Here is a 20,138-nt window from a genome sequence, read left to right as displayed (position 1 = left end):
GAAGGTTCTATTTGGTCTTGGATATTTATTGTTTCTGTGTAAAATCTTTCATAAATATCATTTATTTGCCCCTGCATAGCGGTAACATTACTACTGATAACATTTATTTCACTTTTTAACTCTCCAATGGCGTTGCTCACTTCATCTACTTTTGAATTTACTTCGTCAATTTGCTTACTAATCTTCATCCCCTACATTTCAATCTTCTTCCTTCGTGTTTTCTCAAGTGATTTAATTTGGTTGTTAATGTCGCTGCTCAGTGTTTTTATTTGATAACCCTGAACTGCAATCTGTTGGTTAATACTACGAATGTGTTCAGCAACCGGTTTTCCCATTTGGTTGTTTGTTCTGCGGCTGTGTGGTGCGAGTTGATTGTTAATCTGTTGACCCTGTGCTGAAATCTCAGCGGCCAACATTTTCTACAATTCTGTCATATCTAACGGTTTTTCGCTTTCGTTTTCTGACGCGTTTTCATGGTCAAATTCTACCCCTTGCGACTCTCTCACTTCGCTTTTGACTTTCAATGAATCAAACATATCCATCGATTCGTTGATATATCCACTGTCTTTGATCGCGTCCTCTTCCCTGCTTGTTCCATTTGTGATACGTTCATCATACGAATCTGGTAATTTACGTGTGTATTATACTCCAGGCAAGCCTTCTGCCGCCTTGTGGCGTCGTCTGTGGTTGCATCTGTCAAACTACTGCCACTAAATACATTCTGTACTTTCCCGTCCCGCTCGTCTTGGTCTACTTACGCTTTTGTGTCCATCTTTTATTGTGTTACTGTTTCATATCTTTATTTTTCAAATCTGGGTTACTTACTACTAACTATTCCGCTAGATATGTTACAAGCTCGAGCCGTTGGACCTTTACTACACGTTTTACTGTAGTATTTCACTCAATATCTACGTTTTGCACTATCTCGGAAAGTAAAACTGAATGGCGTCCTACCACGCGGCGTCAAGTATAACGCTTCTGGCGTTGCGTGCTACCTGTTTCCTAATAACACAACTTCTAGTCCTGTCACAGTAATGCCAAGTATAATGTTACCGCGGAATTTCTAATGCCAAATATGACCTTGAAATGTAGTAAGTGTTACCATCAGGAGGAATTTTCTGTTTGACCGTGCTGTCACCTAACGGACAGAGGGAATTGAAACTAAATTTCGTAAGAGTGGCAGTTAGTAGAAAACAGAAAGATTATAATTTTGAAAAAAATGAAAGTAGAGAAAATATACGTAACTGAAATAAAAAAAACGGTCACCAGCAAAATTAGGCATAATAATGTGCAAACATTATTCTCGTGGGATTTATATATACTATTGAAAATGGAATCAACAGTATAGGTTAGCAATCACAGAAATGTAAAATAGACTTTACCCCTGTTAACTACAATCATCACTTTTACGTCTGACTAATTCAACACAAAAAACTGATCGAAAAAACAACACGAGCGTAAGTAGTACCTGACAAGAATTCAAGTGTAATTAACATACATATACACATCACAAATACAATAATATGACACTGAAATAACACATTTCATATCGATACCATAGTGGCAATATTTCAGATTCATTTGCAAAACACAGATTCAATTTCACTTTCCCCTGCTAGTAAAGATTAAAGTGGGGGGGGGGGGGGGGGCTTAAACTAACCCTTTCTTTATAAGTAACTATGCTCACATTTCAGAAACACTTTGCATCACATAAATACTGAACTACAACTCCACTAAAGATTATTCAGCCCTCAATGCTTTATGACAATTTACACTAGCAAAATTCTTACTAAGCTTTGGAAATAAATTCAAGTTCAAGTTAAGCTTCAAATAGGATCAAATTTAAGTGCCTCATAACACCACTTGTGAAGCAAGTGATTCCAACTAACCGCATTTATGTTCATTAGTACTAAACTTTGGCACTTTCAAATTAAAGCAGTTCATACCAAATTAAAAATTTCCACAGTTAAATATTAAGCGCCTCTCTCTTTATCTGTGAAACAAATTATTTAACTGGCAACTTTTATATGTTTTAAAACTGAACTTATGCATATTTAAAAGGAAAAAAAGTTAGCATTTCTTCATAATTAGGATATTCGGTTTTTATCACTATTAGGATTTAAAACCCGCTATTGTTTGATTTATGAAGGAAAGAAGGATGCAGGAATGAAAATTAGAACATCCGTAATGGGCTGCAAATCTTGCATTTTGATTGAATTTTACAACACACTGCTTACAATGAAACATTTCCAGGTAAGGAAAAAATTACTTCTGATTTGACAGGGATGCATTTAAAGATAAAACAGTAAGACACATACTGCAAACCCCCAATCTATTTGTGTCGTATTTGATGCTTGTAATCCATGATATGAAAAATGTTATCATATATGAGTATTATAATAAGCAACAAATGCGTGCTTTTCATGCATGGTGTTCCTCTACACATCATGTCACCAACTAAGGGAGGAAATTTAATTGTGTATATTTATTAAAGTATCAAATACAGTGTCCTTTTTAATGTGGGACGTCACTCCCACACAAACATTACTCTCACCCAAGGAACTGACTAGAACAACAAACTAAAAATAAACCTATTACCAGATAACTGTTAACATTGTGCCGGCCGTGGTAGCCGAGCGGTTCTAGGTGCTTCAGTCCGGAACCGCGTGATGCTACGGTCGCAGGTTCGAATCCTGCCTCGGGTATGGATGTGTATGATGTCCTTAGGTTAGTTACATTTAACACTCTAAGCGCCAAGCCCGTAAAATTTACGGGCCTGGGATCGCGCGAAAATCACCAAGCCCGTAAAATTTACGGGCCGCTACATTTAATTTCATTCAAAACACTGCAACGTTATTTCTACGGGTTTGGCCAGCGCTATACGTTTTTCAGATGTTTATTAACAAAATGCGTCCATAGATGTCACGGCAGCGCTGTAATTCATGTTAAAACTTATCTTTGCGTTCTCAGTCTGTATATCATTCAGTTGTTTGTCATCATGTTTCGGCGCGGTTTATCAGACGCAGAAATTGCGGATTTGATCAATCATAGCGACACTCTGGATAATGTAGAGAGTGATTCAGACGATTCTGAATGCAATGGTGTGTTTGAAGGTACGTATTTCCGAATTTTCCACGTAATTGTGCAGTACGCACATATCTGTTGAACATGTGTAAACGATGTATGTAGTTACACATAATGTGATATTCTTTTTAGAAGACGAGATTGATGACAGTTTGTCTTCAGATGAAGACGAGAATGATGTTGAAGGTGTTGCTTCAAATCCAGCAGCTGTGCCGTATCCGAAAGACAGTGAGTGGACTGCAGTTGACACCTACCGACCTCTGCCTGTCAACACGACACCCAGGCAGATACTAGTGGATATTGATGAGTCGAGTTCTGTACTGGATTGCAGTAAAGTGTTCCTTACTGACAGTGACGTAAATGAACTCAAGAGACAGACAAATTTGTATGCATCACAGACAATACAGAAGAAAAGAAGAGGAAATAATCTGAAGCCCCATTCAGTTTTGAGTTCGTGGAAGCCAGTGACTATAAGTGAGATGAGGCGTTTCTTGGGTATTATTTTCCACATGTGTGTTTCGAAAAAGCCCAAAATTGCGGACCATTGGAGCACTAATCCTGTTCTTAGTTGTAACTTTTGTCCCCATGTCATGAGCCGTTTGCGTTTCACTCAGATACTGTCATGCTTGCATCTTGTTGACAATTCAAATCAGAAAAAACCAGGCGAAGATGGATTTCATCCACTTTACAAAGTTTTGCCATATTATAATAATTTGAAGGAGCGATGTATCCAGGCATATCGTCCCTCAGAAAAAGTGACAATTGATGAAGGAATTTGCCCATTTCGAGGTCGTGTGAGTTTCCGTGTTTACATGCAAAATAAGCCTCATAAGTATGGACTGAAAGTATATGCTGTTGCTGAAGCCAGTAGTGGCTATGTTGTAAATTTTGAAGTTTATGCTGGTAAGCATATTGTTGACAATTCTTCGTCTGCGGTTATTTTGCGATTGTTGTCTGACAGCAGCTTGCTGAACAAAGGCCACACTGTGTATTTAGATCGATTTTATTCCAGTCCAGAGCTATTTCAGCAACTGGCAGAGAAAGGCACTGGAGCTGTTGGTACTGTGAACAAATCCAGGAAAGGATTGCCTAAAGATTTAGTATCTGCTAAGCTGAAAAAGGGCGAAATGTCTTTTCGGCGTAAAGATAATGTATTGGCAATGAAGTGGAAAGATAAGAGAGATGTGTATACATTGTCTACAAGGCATCAAGCAACATTTGGTACGCATACTAAGAGAAATGGGTCTGTAGTATTGAAACCACTTCAGGTACTTGATTACAACCTCAATAAAATTGGAGTGGATATTGGAGACCAACGCCTGCAGTACAATCCGTTCCAGCACAGAACTGTGAAATGGTGGCGAAAATTATATTTCCATTTGCTGCTTATGGGAGTATCAAATGCATTTTGGCTGTACAATGCAGTGCACAGGAAGAAAATTACAATAACAGACTTTATAACAGTGCTTGCAGTTCAGCTTGTTGAAGACGACACACTTGAATTCATTCCAAGAAATGAAGGAACTGTAGGTCGGCTAACAAAGAGACATTTTTTGCAGCACATACCTGCAACTACTAAGAAGTATGCTGCTCGTGTGTGTCACGTGTGCAGTTCCAGGAGCAAGAAACAGAGTGGCAAGGCTTCTCGCAAAGAGACACGATACGAATGTGAACAGTGTGGCGTTGCACTCTGCCTGGAACCTTGCTTTAAAATTTTCCACACTAAAAAACAATATGATTCTGTGTGAAATTTATATGTAATACTGTATACTATCAGAAACATGTAATGTAGTGCCACAATTTTGGTTAAAAATAAATCACAATTGTATTCCCTTATTCGTATGACTTTTTCTAAATTCTTAAAACATCTAAGTGATTTCTATAACTGTACCTTAAAGCTGTGCATTGTAAAGTAGTTTCTTTCACTCAGAATTAAAGTAGAAATGTGCAGCTTCAAGATGGTACCAAATTTGCCACAATCCAAACAGTAGATTTGATGCAGTAATTTTTTTAATATTGGTAAAATTGCCCGGTTTCTAGGGACGGGTGCATAAAATAGGCCTGGTACAGAGAGTGTTAAGTAGTTCTGAGTTCTAAGGGACTGATGACGCGAGATGTTAAGTCCCATAGTGCTCAGAGCCCTTTGAACCTTTTTTTTCGTTAACATTGGAAGGTATCCAACATCAAGAGTCACTATGATTTGTAGATGACTTTGACATCGGTTTTTGCGGAACTAAGAGGTCTTTTTGACAAAGCTACAGACGGGTAACTCTGTGAAGCGACAAAAAAATTTTGGTACATTTAAAAATTATCTGTTGGTTAAACTCTGTAATTTTTTCTCCACAGGACACAGTATCAATGCGAAACTACCACATCTCCTACATGGGAACAATATTAAAATATCTCCCACACTGATCCTCAGCTGCTAGGTGACGCATTATATAACAAATGTTCTTTGAGAGAAATAAGTCTTCGATGTATGTATTATGATGAACTGGAACATATGTAGACGACTCCATCTACATTCATTATGTATTACGAGGAACTGGATCACAGGTGGACGACTCCATCTACATTCATCATTACTTACAAGACTTTACAGGGATTCCATCGGAGCATTCAGTGTATCATTCTTCCTATTTCTCTGAGTAAGCGGTCCATGCCTAAGGTCATGATGCAAAGGTCTGACGGAACTGTGTGCCTGTGGAGCAATTTTCAACAGATGGTCAATGCACAATGTGTCACGGATTTGTATCTAGTTCTGCAGACGGAGAAGTTGTTGGGAAATTTGTTGGGGTCAAGTATTTTTCATTCATCGACTTGTACGATGCATAACTGCAATTTCTGTCGGATGTTACTTCTAGGACTTCGTTGAAACTAAACACTCCCTTGGGGCTTTATTACTTAAATCTCATGCCTTTTGGGATCTCGTCTGCGTCGTGAAATTTTCAGCTATATGTGGAGCAGTTGATTCAGGACGTTCCTTGTGTGTAAACTCCCTTGATGCCGTCTGGTTTAAAGGTTCTTCACAATAAGAGATTTACGAAATTGACATATGGTTTTAGATCGCTTTCTGGAGAATGGCCTTCATTAGAGCTACAAAAGTGCAGTTTGTCTCCCTAAGGTGAAGGTTCTTGGGACATGTGCTAGGCAAAGATGGTCTTGTCCCTATGGACAACAACATCAAATTCACTGTTAACATGCTGCCACCCCAGAACCTTAAATGGGCAGGTATTTTTATAAAGACTTAATGTTAACGAAATTCATCCCGCTGACGACGTGTCTTCGCCCTATTTCTTAAGTGGCTTCACCAAAAGATGGCATTTAGATATTCAAAGGACTTTTCAGCCCTTCAAGCAATATTTGAGCTCTGCTCTTTGTTTGTCTTTGTTATACTGGGTCAACCTTTACTCCCTGTCTGTGATCGTCCCAGTATCAGAATTTGGATGGCAATGAAAAGAGCACCATTTATACATGAGAAACATTTTCGCCAGTGCAGTGTAATTACTCACTAGTGGAAAACGAGGTGCTGGTTACTGTCTTCAGAATCCAAATTTTCCATTTTTCTTGAATGGGGCATGGTTCCTTCACATCACCGACCGCAAAAAACTGGTTTCTTTATTTGACCCTCATTGCAAGCTACCTGATAGCATTGGATACTGAGTACAGTGGTGGGCCTACCTTCTCAGTAATTAATTATTCCTATGACATTCGTTATCACTCCAACATCGGGGACAGAGTTGCTGGTGCACTGTATCGGCTGCACGTGAGGTTCGATCCATAGTTCGCCCTAGGGTGAGATATCACGTAGACGTTGGCTGATAAATCGCAACAAGCCCTGTAGGATTTTCCGTTGAATGGGCGAGAGTTCGCATCTTCCACGCTCACCGATCCACTATCCCGGAAAATTATTTCGGCTGTCCAGCTTCATTGGCTGGGGCACATCTATTTGGCTGCGTACCCAGCATGGTGTACATTTCTTCTCCTATTTGATCGATTCAATGGGCATGTGATCCTCGTCCTTTCCATAGAGGAGCAGTGCCTTCGAGTAGTCATCCCGTTATAGTTGTGTCCTCATATACTCCAGCTGCGACATGCTTCGTGCTTTGATATGACTCATATGAAGGCCTTACATCAACTGGCATGACATCACAGCCACTGGCTGGTGACCATTTGTGACACTGAACGTCTCGTGCACGCACGCAGAAACTGTGCAAAGAACGAGGCTGTACCACTGTGACACTTTTCCTTTTGGCCAGTGCAGGAGCACCCTTGGGACTGGATGCACATCAGTTTCAGGGGTCCATCTTTGAACAACAACTGATTGTTGGTGACTGATATATTTTCAGATTTCCCGTACATAGCCAAGCTGTCCTGAACGTCGTCCGGTGTCACTGTGCTATCCCTGTTGGTGCATTGTCGAGTATTTTTGCCGTCGTTGATTCCTCAGGACTCTTATGTTGATAATGGTCGCCTATTTGTGTGCCACGCTTTTGGATACTTTTGTGTTTGCGGTGGTATCTAGCATCTGAATATCACACTGTTGCGCGAAGATTCTAACTCACATGTGGAGCACATCATGTGTAAGTCCAAGACCCAAGTTAAGAAGTCATGTTTGCCTCTTCCAAACACAATGCAATGGCTACAGACGTGGTCATAGCAGTGAACATGTGGAGTTCAGCAGAACTTTAGTATGGGTGTCAGCTGCAAGGTCTCCTTAAATCATATCACCCAGAGTCAGATGCTGTGACTCACTGCGCTTTTCTGCTCGTACTGCAGTTAAGGCTCAGCCTTTTGGCTGACAGCAGGGATGGCTGCTAGGTGTCGAGGTGGGCCACAAATGTTGGCAGTTGCTAGTGATGAATGTCATTCGGAAGTAGCTTACCTGTCATGCATGTCAGGTTGCATCCATGCTCTCCTTGGGCGTCACTGCCACGATCTCACGGTCAGATGTATGGGAGGATTGGTCATGATGTTGTTCCAGATGCAGGCTCATACCTGAAACTGTGTGCTTTCGTGTTGCCATACCTTCTTGCCCTGCACTGCCCTCACTCCACTGGCTATCTTAGGTTCGGGAGGACGACGGTTCAATCCCGTCTCCGGCCATCCTGATTTAGGTTTTCCGTGATTTCCCTAAATCGCTTCAGGCAAATGCCGGGATGGTTCCTTTGAAAGGGCACGGCCGATTTCCTTCCCCATCCTTCCCTCACCCGAGCTTGCGCTCCGTCTCTAATGACCTCGTTGTCGACGGGACGTTAAACACTAATCTCCTCCTCCTCCTCTTAGGTTCCAGCGTAGTTCGCTCTCACTCCTCCCGATGTAAAGCCCATATATTTTGACCCATCCCACACCTCATCCTCCTCCTCGTCCTGCTCCTCCTCCTACCCCTCCTCATCTACCTTCTCTCCCTCCTCACCAACACCCCTGACAGTGGATCAACTGTTGCCTCCGTCTCTGCACCCTCCTCTACTCCACACTCTGGTGGAGCTAGAGGAGTTGGCGTTCCATATGCTCATTTCTTAGCTGCCCATGCCTACCGTGTATTGTGTTCATTCTAAAACACAACTGTACTTGATTTCAGACTTTCTGCCTCCCCACAGATTGACTCATTCAGTGAGTTTTCATTATTTTTTTGGGTGGGTTTTGTACCTCAGCCATTGTCGAGCTACTATTAGCCCATATAGCACACGATGCAGACGGTGTTCTTCAGCTGTGAGCTCTGTTTTTACACCTGTGCAGATACTAATATTTTCTATAGGTTTATAGAATATTCAGAAGTTATTAGAGGTTCATAAATAGATTATGTTGCACACACCCTAATGTAATAAACTCCTTTGAATCCATACTTTTTGTTTAGTTCATCAACGTATGATAATGCTCCATTAATATTTACTGTAAATGCAAATCTCGTGTATTCCTCATTCATACTGATATTTTTCTATATACTTTGTTTAAATTAATTGACAATCCCAATACTCATATCAGCAATTGCCTGGTCTCCATTTAAGTAGCTATTTATAATTCTCCTTTGTGGATTTTTTTTCTTCAAATAACCAAGTTTTCAGTTTGTGACCTGATTCTCTTCAGATGCCTGTTTTCAGCATTAGGAATAAAATCTTTTATCTGTTTTAATTCTTCGTCTTTTAAAACCTGTGGCACTGTAAGATGCAAAACGTCCAGTCCATCACACGTTGATACAATATCACCACCCTTTTTTTAAGCAGATCCATGTGGAAGTGGGGGTATTGAAACAGGGGTACCCTAATGTAATAAACCCCATCGAATACATTATAATCTCGAAGTACACCAACATGTAATGCTTTTCGTTAGGTACACTCCTGGAAATTGAAATAAAAACACCGTGAATTCATTGTCCCAGGAAGGGGAAACTTTATTGACACATTCCTGGGGTCAGATACATCACATGATCACACTGACAGAACCACAGGCACATAGACACACGCAACAGAGCATGCACAATGTCGGCACTAGTACAGTGTATATACACCTTTCGCAGCAATGCAGGCTGCTATTCTCCCATGGAGACGATCGTAGAGATGCTGGATGTAGTCCTGTGGAACGGCTTGCCATGCCATTTCCACCTGGCGCCTCAGTTGAACCAGCGTTCGTGCTGGACGTGCAGACCGCGTGAGACGACGCTTCATCCAGTCCCAAACATGCTCAATGGGGGACAGATCCGGAGATCTTGCTGGCCAGGGTAGTTGACTTACACCTTCTAGAGCACGTTGGGTGGCACGGGATACATGCGGACGTGCATTGTCCTGTTGGAACAGCAAGTTCCCTTGCCGGTCTAGGAATGGTAGAACGATGGGTTCGATGACGGTTTGGATGTACCGTGCACTATTCAGTGTCCCCTCGACGATCACCAGTGGTGTACGGCCAGTGTAGGAGATCGCTCCCCACACCATGATGCCGGGTGTTGGCCCTGTGTGCCTCGGTCGTATGCAGTCCTGATTGTGGCGCTCACCTGCAAGGCGCCAAACACGCATACGACTATCATTGGCACCAAGGCAGAAGCGATTCTCATCGCTGAAGACGACACGTCTCGATTCGTCCCTCCATTCACGCCTGTCGCGACACCACTGGAGGCAGGCTGCACGATGTTGGGGCGTGAGCGGAAGACGGCCTAACGGTGTGCGGGACCGTAGCCCAGCTTCATGGAGACGGTTGCGAATGGTCCTCGCCGATACCCCAGGAGCAACAGTGTCCCTAATTTGCTGGGAAGTGGCGGTGCGGTCCCCTACGGCACTGGGTAGGATCCTACGGTCTTGGCGTGCATCCGTGCGTCGCTGCGGTCCGGTCCCAGGTCGACGGGCACGTGCACCTTCCGCCGACCACTGGCGACAACATCGATGTACTGTGGAGACCTCACGCCCCACGTGTTGAGCAATTCGGCGGTACGTCCACCCGGCCTCCCGCATGCCCACTATACGCCCTCGCTCAAAGTCCGTCAACTGCACATACGGTTCACGTCCACGCTGTCGCGGCATGCTACCAGTGTTAAAGACTGCGATGGAGCTCCGTATGCCACGGCAAACTGGCTGACACTGACGGCGGTGGTGCACAAATGCTGCGCAGCTAGCGCCATTCGACGGCCAACACCGCGGTTCCTGGTGTGTCCGCTGTGCCGTGCGTGTGATCATTGCTTGTACAGCCCTCTCGCAGTGTCCGGAGCAAGTATGGTGGGTCTGACACACCGGTGTCAATGTGTTCTTTTTTCCATTTCCAGGAGTGTATTTACTGTAAAAGCAGATACCCTGTATTCGCCATTTCTGTCCTGATATTTTCCTTATTCTGTGTGTAAATGTATATGCAATATTTAATAACGTTTTTGTTGTGACCTGCCCATTCATCATAAATGGGGTGCCTAGAAAACCACTTCTCGGATCGCTAGACAACAATTCAAGCAATTCATATTAATGAACTCTTGCTACAGTAAGATAGAGGACAATACTTTACTTTGAGAATTTACAGCGGTGTGTCTCAACGGGTGATAGATAAAATAAGAAAATTTCTTCAGTATACACAACTCCTAATAGAAATGAATCAAAACATATCGCAAGTCGCTGCTATAGAGCTCGTAGAACGTCTAGTCTTCACCTGGGCCGCGGCCAGGTGGCGCGTCGCTGATGTTCTCTTCGTGTAGAGGCCGCTGCTCTCTCGATGTCGTCCTAGAAAGGGGTGGGTCAGCGTACTATTGGTTGACGTCTCCTTCGTAGCCCTCTCTACTCTACCATTCCTTATCGTCGTGCCGGCATTTGACTTTTACGCCGGAACAGATTCTGTAGATGATTATCTGTTTTTTTATATATTTTATTTGTCGGTCTACCACGTCTGTCTTGCATCCCAGCCAGGGCATCTAAAAAGTGATTTAGTGAGTACTTCTTCTTTTTCTTCATGTTCTTCGTCTTGCGAGTGCCTACCCAGACAGGCTTTAATCAGCACAGTGGTAGCTGTAAAAAAATGGTGCAAATGGCTCTGAGCACTATGGGACTTAACATCTGTGGTCATCAGTCCCCTAGAACTTAGAACTACTTAAACCTAACTAACCTAAGGACATCACACATATCCATGCCCGAGGCAGGATTCGAACATGCGACTGTAGCGGTCACGCTGTTCCAGACTGAAGAAACTAGAACCGCACGGCCACAGCGGCCGGCCTAGCTGTAAAAACGACACCTTGTTGTTGTTGTTGTGGTCTTCAGTCCTGAGACTGGTTTGATGCAGGTCTCCATGCTACTCTATCCCATGCGAGCTTCTCCATCTCCCAGTACCTACTGCTACCTACATCCTTCTGAATCTGCTTAGTGTATTCATCTCTTGATCTCCCTCTACGATTTTTACCCTCCATGCTGCACTTCAATACTAAATTGGTGATCCCTTGATGCCTCAGAACATGTCCTACCAACCGATCCCTCCTTCTAGTCAAGTTGTGCCACAAGCTTTTCTTCTCCCCAATCCTATTCAATACCTCCTCATTAGTTATATGATCTACCCATCTAATCTTCAGCATTCTTCTGTAGCACCACATTTCGAAAGCTTCTATTCTCTTCTTGTCCAAACTAGCTATCTTTTTAAACGGGGTGAGGTTACTACTCTGTCTCACTCCCTTCCCAACCACTGCTTCCCTTTCATGCCCCTCGACTCTTATAACTGCCATCTGGTATCTGTACTAATTGTAAATAGCCTTTCGCTCCCTGTATTTTAGCCCTGTCACCTTCAGATTTTGAAAGAGAGTATTCCAGTCAACATTGTCAAAAGCTTTCTGTAAGTCTACAAATGCTAGAAACGTAGATTTGCCTTTCCTTAATCTAGCTTCTAAGATAAATCGTAGGCTCAGTGTTGCCTCACGTGTTCCAATATTTCTACGGAATCCAAACTGATCTTCCCCGAGGTCGGCTTCTACCAGTTTTTCCATTCGTCTGTAAAGAATTCGCGTTAGTATTTTGCATCCGTGACTTATTAAACTGATTGTTCGGTAATTCTCACATCTGTCAGCACATGCTTTTTTTGGGATTGGAATTATATTCACTAAAACACATGGACTGTGACGGAGGTGAAATGGGTTACAATGTTTGTGAACACTTCATGCATTTACAAAATTTATTTAGGTTGCTTATAATAATACACAAGAACGATTACAGATCTCTGATTGTGAACGAAAAATGAAAAATTCGATCTTCTCATTTCACTAGGGTTTGAAGCTCCTCTTTTTGTTCTTACGTGTTTGCGATTTAAACGGCTGGTTGAAATGGCTCTGAGCACTATGTGACTTAACTTGTGAGGTCATCAGTCACCTAGAACTTAGAACCAATTATACCTAACTAACCTAAGGACATCACACATATCCATGCCCGAGGCAGGATTCGAACCTGTGACCGTAGCGGTCGCTCGGTTCCAGACTGTAGTGCCTAGAACCGCACGGCCACTCCGGCCGGCTGCGATTTAAAAACTGCGTTGTTTTGGAAATCAGCCTTAAGCAAACCTAAATTAGATCTTGTTCAAATGGTTCAAATGGCTCTGAGCACTATGGGACTTAACAGCTATGGTCATCAGTCCCCTAGAATTCAGAACTACTTAAACCTAACTAACCTAAGGGCAGCACACAACACCCAACCATCACGAGGTAGAGAAAATCCCTGACCCCACCGGGAATCAAACCCGGGAACCCGAGCGTGGGAAGCGAGAACGCTACCGCACGACCACGAGATGCGGGCTTAGATCTTGTGTAAAAATAATTATGTATGTCTTATTAATTATCAGAGTACATAAAAAATCGAGTGCGAAACACATATGGCGCTAAAGTCGTAATTTAATTGTGTCACAGCAGCAAAAAACTGCACGTGGATCACGTACTGTTAATAATGCTTCATTTGATTGATTGCTTGCGACACACAAGCATCTGCACCAATGTAAATAATCCAGTGGATTAAGTTGTGAGCTCCATGGGGCCTGTCGCCGATGATTCAGTTGTGTAAAAGATGATGGCAATGCCAGAAAACTGTAGCCAGACCAGGAGAGAACATGACTAGTACATAGGCCGGTAGTTTACACTGGATATAAGAAAATTTAATATAGTTCACGTATATCGACCATGAAGTCCGGCACTGTACGATTATGTTATTGATGATAAATCACTAGAAACAGTAAGAATCGTAAAATACCTCTAAGGAGCCGTCCGGAGTGATCTAAACTGGGAGGACTACATAAAACAAAATGTAGAAACATAAGAGACTCGAGTCAGATCCATTGGAAGAATCTTAAGGAAACGTAATTCTTCCACGCCAAGTGCGGCTTACAGAACACTTGTTTCACCAATTTTGAATATCTCTCATCGGTCTCGGACTGTTATCGTGACACATTAACAGGAAAGATAGTCGAGGTGCAATGCAACACAGCAAGGTCACGATTGTTCAGTCGAAATGCCAGGGTTTACATAACTGCTAATCATACTCCAGTGGTAGATACTACAAGACTGACGATGTTCATCACAGAGAGGTTTACTGCAGAAAATCCGAGGGAGTACGTTCAGTTAAGACTTCAGCCACGTATTATTGCTTCCAACATACATCTTGCGAAATGACCACAACAACATAATCTGAGGAATGAGAGCTAATAGAAAGGTTTACTGGGAATCATACTTTCCACACAAAGTTTGTGAAAGAACCAGGGAGGGGTGTTAAATGATAAAGGTACTAGAAGTTCCGTCATCGGAAAGATATGTAAATAATGGGTTTCTTTATAAAATCAGTTATATTCTGTTGCAAGTCGCGATTTGTTTTAAACGTGTTCTAAACTGCGCAGCTCATTTGAAGGATGACTTTTTCGAAACCCCGTAATTGTCTCCCACCGCGATGCGTAAGTAAGAAAGGAATCAGGCTCAAAAGTGCCCACACGTTCCTTTCTAATGGTTCAAAAGTGTGGCGTCCTAATGTCACCCTCGGGCTCGATGATGTTTCACACTAAAAGGTGTCTGTTGTATACACGGATCCAACCGAATAGTGCGCGCGCGCCCTGCTGTCGCATCGCTTGCCACAGTTCCCCTTCGCTACCGCCGGCGGCGCATGGCGTTGCTGCCGACCGAAGACGTCGCGTCATTGCTGAGCTGCGGCCGACAGCACCCTATAGCTACACGATATAACAGGTAGAGATGGGCAAAACTGTTCTTTTCAGAGGTTGGATCAGAACTGTTCACTCCCTGAAATGAATTAGCTCTTTTTCATGACTCACCACTCATTTACAATAGAAAATAAATGGAAGGCGCATTGCCCTTTAAACTTGGTTTATTCCAGTACTATACCTGTATTTTGATCTTATTTGATCCTATTTTGAAGTAACACAGATAATGAGTAAGAATTTTGTATTGTTTATTGAAATTTCCACGATATGACAAAGTTTTTGATTACTGATTTATTTTGCACTATCGTGGTTTTTGGGGTGATCGGAAAATGTTGTAACTTGAGATTTACATTAACAATATATTTGGCTATAATGTATTAAAATTTCATTAACCTCATACAAATACATCACAAGCCATATATTTTTAAAGCGAACGTTTCCTTCCGAAGACACCTAAAATCGCAAAATCCGTACCAGAATAAGAAAAAAAATATAAATTTGACTGTAAAACGAATGTGCTGCATATAGCCTTACGCAGAATAAAACAAGGAAAATATTGGTGTATCACATTTTGCGATACGTTTATCGGTTCGCTCGTAATTAAAGCGTAAATTCGAGTGTCCATAATAAAAATCCTATAGTAAGAGGAGTCATCAGGAACCTAATCTAATCAGTTTAAACAAATAAAAATAAAATAAAAACAATTGATGTATACATAACATAATAATGTAATATACATAGCGGTATTACTACGAAGAACAATATCCAGTGGGGATGAACTCCGATGCAGAGGCGCTGAGTCGAGCAGGTCAAGCCGCAAGCTGTATTACTGCATGAGCTGAGACCGCAGAGACCAGAGTGACACCTGAGTCGCTTTGCTCAAGGCTCTGGCTAGAGTCGAGACAGTGGGGTGAGCATTGAGCGGGCGAGTTCCGAGGGTGGGGGGAGCGGTGAACTCACCCGCTCCGAGACAAATCGTCGGTTCCCTTGCGAGCAGGTTTTTGCAAGTAGTTCCTATGTTATCCGCTAGGTGGCTCTCTGTCCTGTTGCTCGCATCAACCGCCCAGAGGGCAGGACGTGCGACTGAAACGATCGCCGACAGAGTGCGATGCGAAGTTAAGCTGCGCCAGACACTGCACACGGCAGACGATGCACAGAGACGGCACGGCATATGTGAAACACAAAATCCAATGGGGCACTGCACAATGCAGGCAGCCAAGGTAGAAGCAGGGCAGAGGCCGGCGCTGGCTGTGTTGTGTGGCGTGCACTGTGCTCTGACCAGCAGAGGCGCTGCTGATATGCTCCGTCTCTCTCTCTCTCTCTCTCTCTCTCTCTCTCTGCCATGGGAAACGCTTGGAGCTACCGTTCTTTTCTTCTTAATCACTGATTGTTCACTCCTTCGAAAGATTAAACTCTATGAATTAGTTCAAGAGCGGATCCCCCATCTCTAATAACAGGAGCGCTGGCCCCGAGTCAGGGAGTCTTGCAGACAGCTCCTTGCAGTCGTCAATGCCGTCGTTCGTTGTCTGGTTAGCTACCTTGCTGTGTGATTCAGTACTGTATAATGACTTAGGCCACGAATCAGGAATATTCTATTGACACTAATTGGAACTGTTTCTACGGTACACTCGTCGCTGTCAATAAAGCTAAGTAACTGTTTTATACTAGCGGGAGCTTATTTGTTATTAATCGTTTTCCTGCCACCAGATTTTACTCACAAGCTGGTCACATCCTACACCATATCCAAATTATGGTTGCCACGCCCGGACAGCCATAAAAGTGTCGTCACTTAAAAATACACTTGCACAAAGACAACCTGTGAAGTAGTCCTAGGTGCCTCTAGGGAGCTAACTCCTTGACACTATAATGCCTTGATTCCAAATGCCTCCCTCCAGGCGCCTTGGACTATTTTTGAGGTTGTTTGTGTCAAGATACTTTTTAGAATTCTCAGGAGAGGTAGGTGTCTGATACTAAGACTGATGTCGAACCGACAGGACTCATAGGGATCATACGCCGTATTATTCACGCACAAGCATTTGTAAATGCCACCCCCCCCCTCCCGTCCCCTCCACCACGATCATGCCACAGGAGGGCTAAAAATACAGTGATACTCTTTGCTCCTTTTCATCACATCCAGATTTCGTCGAATGGTTTTGAACAGTCCATAGTTGTTCCAGTCTGTACACAGGAGCTAAAACTGCGGTCGCGCTGCAGTCCTAATGGGTACGATCACGTTCAAAGGGAATGCGGCCACACAATGTCTTTAGAGAAGGGTTGAAATGTCCGGAGCTGTCAGCAGTGTCCAAGGTAGTCAAGGACGTCGTCACGTTGTTTATCGCACTGCAAACTGTTGTTTCCGGCAGCGATATTTGCGGGAATCAACGCCCGAAAGTAAGGAGTGGTATTATCGACGCCCTTACGCAACCCTCTAGGGATTCTCGTGTCGATTCTGTGTGGTGGTGTGTCTGAAATGTTTCCCGCAGCCAACCATTACAAAGTCTTGTTATTTGAACGCTGGGCGACGACTTTATGAACTTGACTGGAGACACCTCAAAAAAGGGGTGAAATGTGGGTACTGGGTAGAATACCAGTGAAATTTTGTGTAACTGTCACATCATTAAGCCACCTTACACGTCACATGAACTTCTGAATCCTGGTGTTTGTTTTTGCATGTGTCGGCACCTTGTTGTTTGAAGCGTTGTAGGCATCTCGAAGCCAAATTTCAAACCTCTGCGTCGTAATCAGTGGCTATTATGGTGTTTCGAGAAAGTGATCCTCTAATTAGATTGTGCAGTGTACGTAGCAATGGGTGTTGCATGATTTAAGAAAAGTACATCACTGTCGTTCTCTTTCAGTTTAAAAAGATTGGTTTGGCTACTGCTTTCAAAGTAGAGGAATAACCAGCAGGGTGGCAATGCTCGGTAAATAATAAAACTGGAATGGTTTACGTCTATACGTATAAGGAACAGGCATTTTACAGTAGACGTTTTTGTATGTGCTACACAGTCCAGAACATGGATTTGTTACCGAAAATTGTGACGTTATATTAGGGGAGGTGTCTGTGTGTGGTTCTTTGTGTGTGTTTGTGTGTATGTGAGTGGTTGTGTAGGAGGGTAGGAGGAGGGGAGGGGGGGGTTGTAACCCTTGATCAGCCATGTATGATTTAGATTTCATAATGTTAGCGATATTGGATCCTCTATATAGGACCGTAATTTATCCTAAGTGGGTAACAAATAACAGCAATAAGGATCCTATATAATCCTCCAACCAACAGGATAATGGCCAGCTCTAATTAGGCTATTAATTTACACTGAGGTGACAAAAGTCATGTGATACCTCCCAATATCGTGTCGGACCTCCACGTACCTCGCATAGTGCAGCAGCTTGACATGGCAAGGACTCAACAAGACATTGGAAGTCCCCAGCAGAAATACTGAGCCACGCTGACTCTATGGCTGTCCATTATTGTGAAACTGTTGCCGGTGCATGATTTTGTGCACGAACTGACCTCACGGTTATGTCCGATAAAGGTTCGATGGGACTCATGTGGAACGATCTGAGTGACCAAATGATTCGGTCCAATTGTCCATAATGTTCTTCAAACCAATCACAGATAATTAGTGCCCGGTGACATGGCGCAATGTTATCTACAAAACTTCCAACGTTGTTGGGGAACATTAAGTCCAAGAATCGCGGCAAATGGCCTCGAAGTAGCCGAAAATAATCATTTACAGTCAATGATCGGTTCAGTTGCACCAGAGGACTCAGTCTGTTCCATGTAAACAGCGCACGCCATTATGGAGTCATCACCACCTCCCACAGTTCGTTGTTGACAACGTGGATCAATCGCTTAGAGGGGTCAGCGCCATACTCAAAACCTACTATGAGCACCTGCCAACTGAAATTGGGATCATATGACAAGGCTAAGGTTTCCCAATCGTCCAGGGTCAAATCGACCTAACCATGAGCCCAGGAGAGGTGCAGCATGCGATGTCTTGTTGTTTGCAAAGGCAGTGACGTCGGTCTTCTGGTGCCATAGCCCATTAACGCCAAATTTTGCCGTAGTGTGCTAACGGGTACGTTCATCGTATATCCCACATTGACTTCTGCCTTTATTTCACGTAGTGCAGGATGTCTGTTAGCACTAAAAACTCTACGCAAAACCCGTTACTCTCGGTCGTTAAGTGAAGGCCGTCAGCCAGTGCGTTATCCGTGGTGAGAGATAATGCATGAAATTTGCTACACTCGGCCCATTGTGGACGCTGTGGATCTAGGACTGCTAAATTCCGTAACGATTTTCGCAATGGAGTGTCCTATGCGTTTATCTCCAGCTACCATGTCGCTTTCAAAGTCTGTTAATTCACGGTGTGCAGCCATAATCATCTCGGGAACGTTTACACCAAAAAATCACCTGAGTACAAGTCAAGGCTCCGACAATACACTACCGTTTTATACCTTGTGTACGCGATACCACCGCAGTCTGTATGTGTGCATAACACTATCGCATACTTTTGTCACCTCAATATATAGCAATAACGATTATAAATGAACGCACATAACAACCAACCCGATGTCAATACTCCGTCATTTATAAATTAGGTAAATGGCCTACAGGGAGAGTCAGAGGGAGGAAGGGGAGGGGTTTTAAATAATTCTGGACCTCAGGTTACAGACTTATACAGGGTGAAAACTGCTCTCTGAAGGTCATAGCTCCATACTATTCTGGAGTATTTATATTGTAGAATATAGGTCTGATTACTTTACAAATGAGTTACCGTGTTAAATATTTGACGTTAAGCACGTAAACAAGAAAGAGTATAGAAAAAGTTGGAAACTATCATCAGTGTGTTGGAGGTCACTATGTACTGTCTTCTTGGAACGCTGGATGGATATAGTCTGGGTGATGTGAACTCCATTTTCAACAAAAGTAAGTTTTTCACACAACCCAATGATTACCTCCCGAACTTTGTGTGGCACAATTCTATAGTTTTGCAGGTACATTAAGTAATATATGTAGTCATTCTCTGCAAATTTTGTTACGGAGAGAGTTACTAGTAAGGATGTAATAAATTACAATTTCATGCCTGATGGTCAAGTTCTACAGAGCGCCATTTTAATCAGAAGGTAATTTCTCACTTATCTAACTGTCTATGAAGCCATATATGCTGAAATATGTGTCGTACAATGATATAATTTTAAGGCACTTTCACTGGTATATGTGAATACTGTCTGATAACTGTGTTGCGAATAGAGACTGTAGTGAAAAAGTAATATATCTAAATGTAATATCTGATGCTGAAGATTGACAGCATGAACAGTGAAACTATACTAAGACATATAGTTCCTTCCTTTCATGATTTTCTGGGGCTGTCAGCGAGTAAAATGTTTAGTAAAAGCTTGAAATTATATGTAAA

The 20,138-nt window shown here is 42.9% G+C and overlaps 1 protein-coding gene across 1 annotated transcript in view; it reads left to right on the top strand.

The window, feature by feature from the left end:
- The first annotated feature begins 2,998 nt into the window (after window positions 1-2,998).
- Window positions 2,999-20,138, top strand: part of LOC126184495 (piggyBac transposable element-derived protein 4-like) — a 60,630-nt gene continuing 43,490 nt past the window's right edge. The window contains exons 1-2 of the mRNA XM_049926887.1: window positions 2,999-3,113; window positions 3,217-3,987. Of these exons, the coding sequence (XP_049782844.1) occupies window positions 2,999-3,113; window positions 3,217-3,987 (886 nt within the window). The remainder of the gene's footprint in view (window positions 3,114-3,216; window positions 3,988-20,138) is intronic.

The sequence above is a fragment of the Schistocerca cancellata genome, chromosome 4 (assembly GCF_023864275.1).
Source record: "Schistocerca cancellata isolate TAMUIC-IGC-003103 chromosome 4, iqSchCanc2.1, whole genome shotgun sequence".
Taxonomy (NCBI): Eukaryota; Metazoa; Arthropoda; class Insecta; order Orthoptera; family Acrididae; genus Schistocerca; species Schistocerca cancellata.
This window is presented reverse-complemented; position numbering and strand designations above follow the sequence as displayed.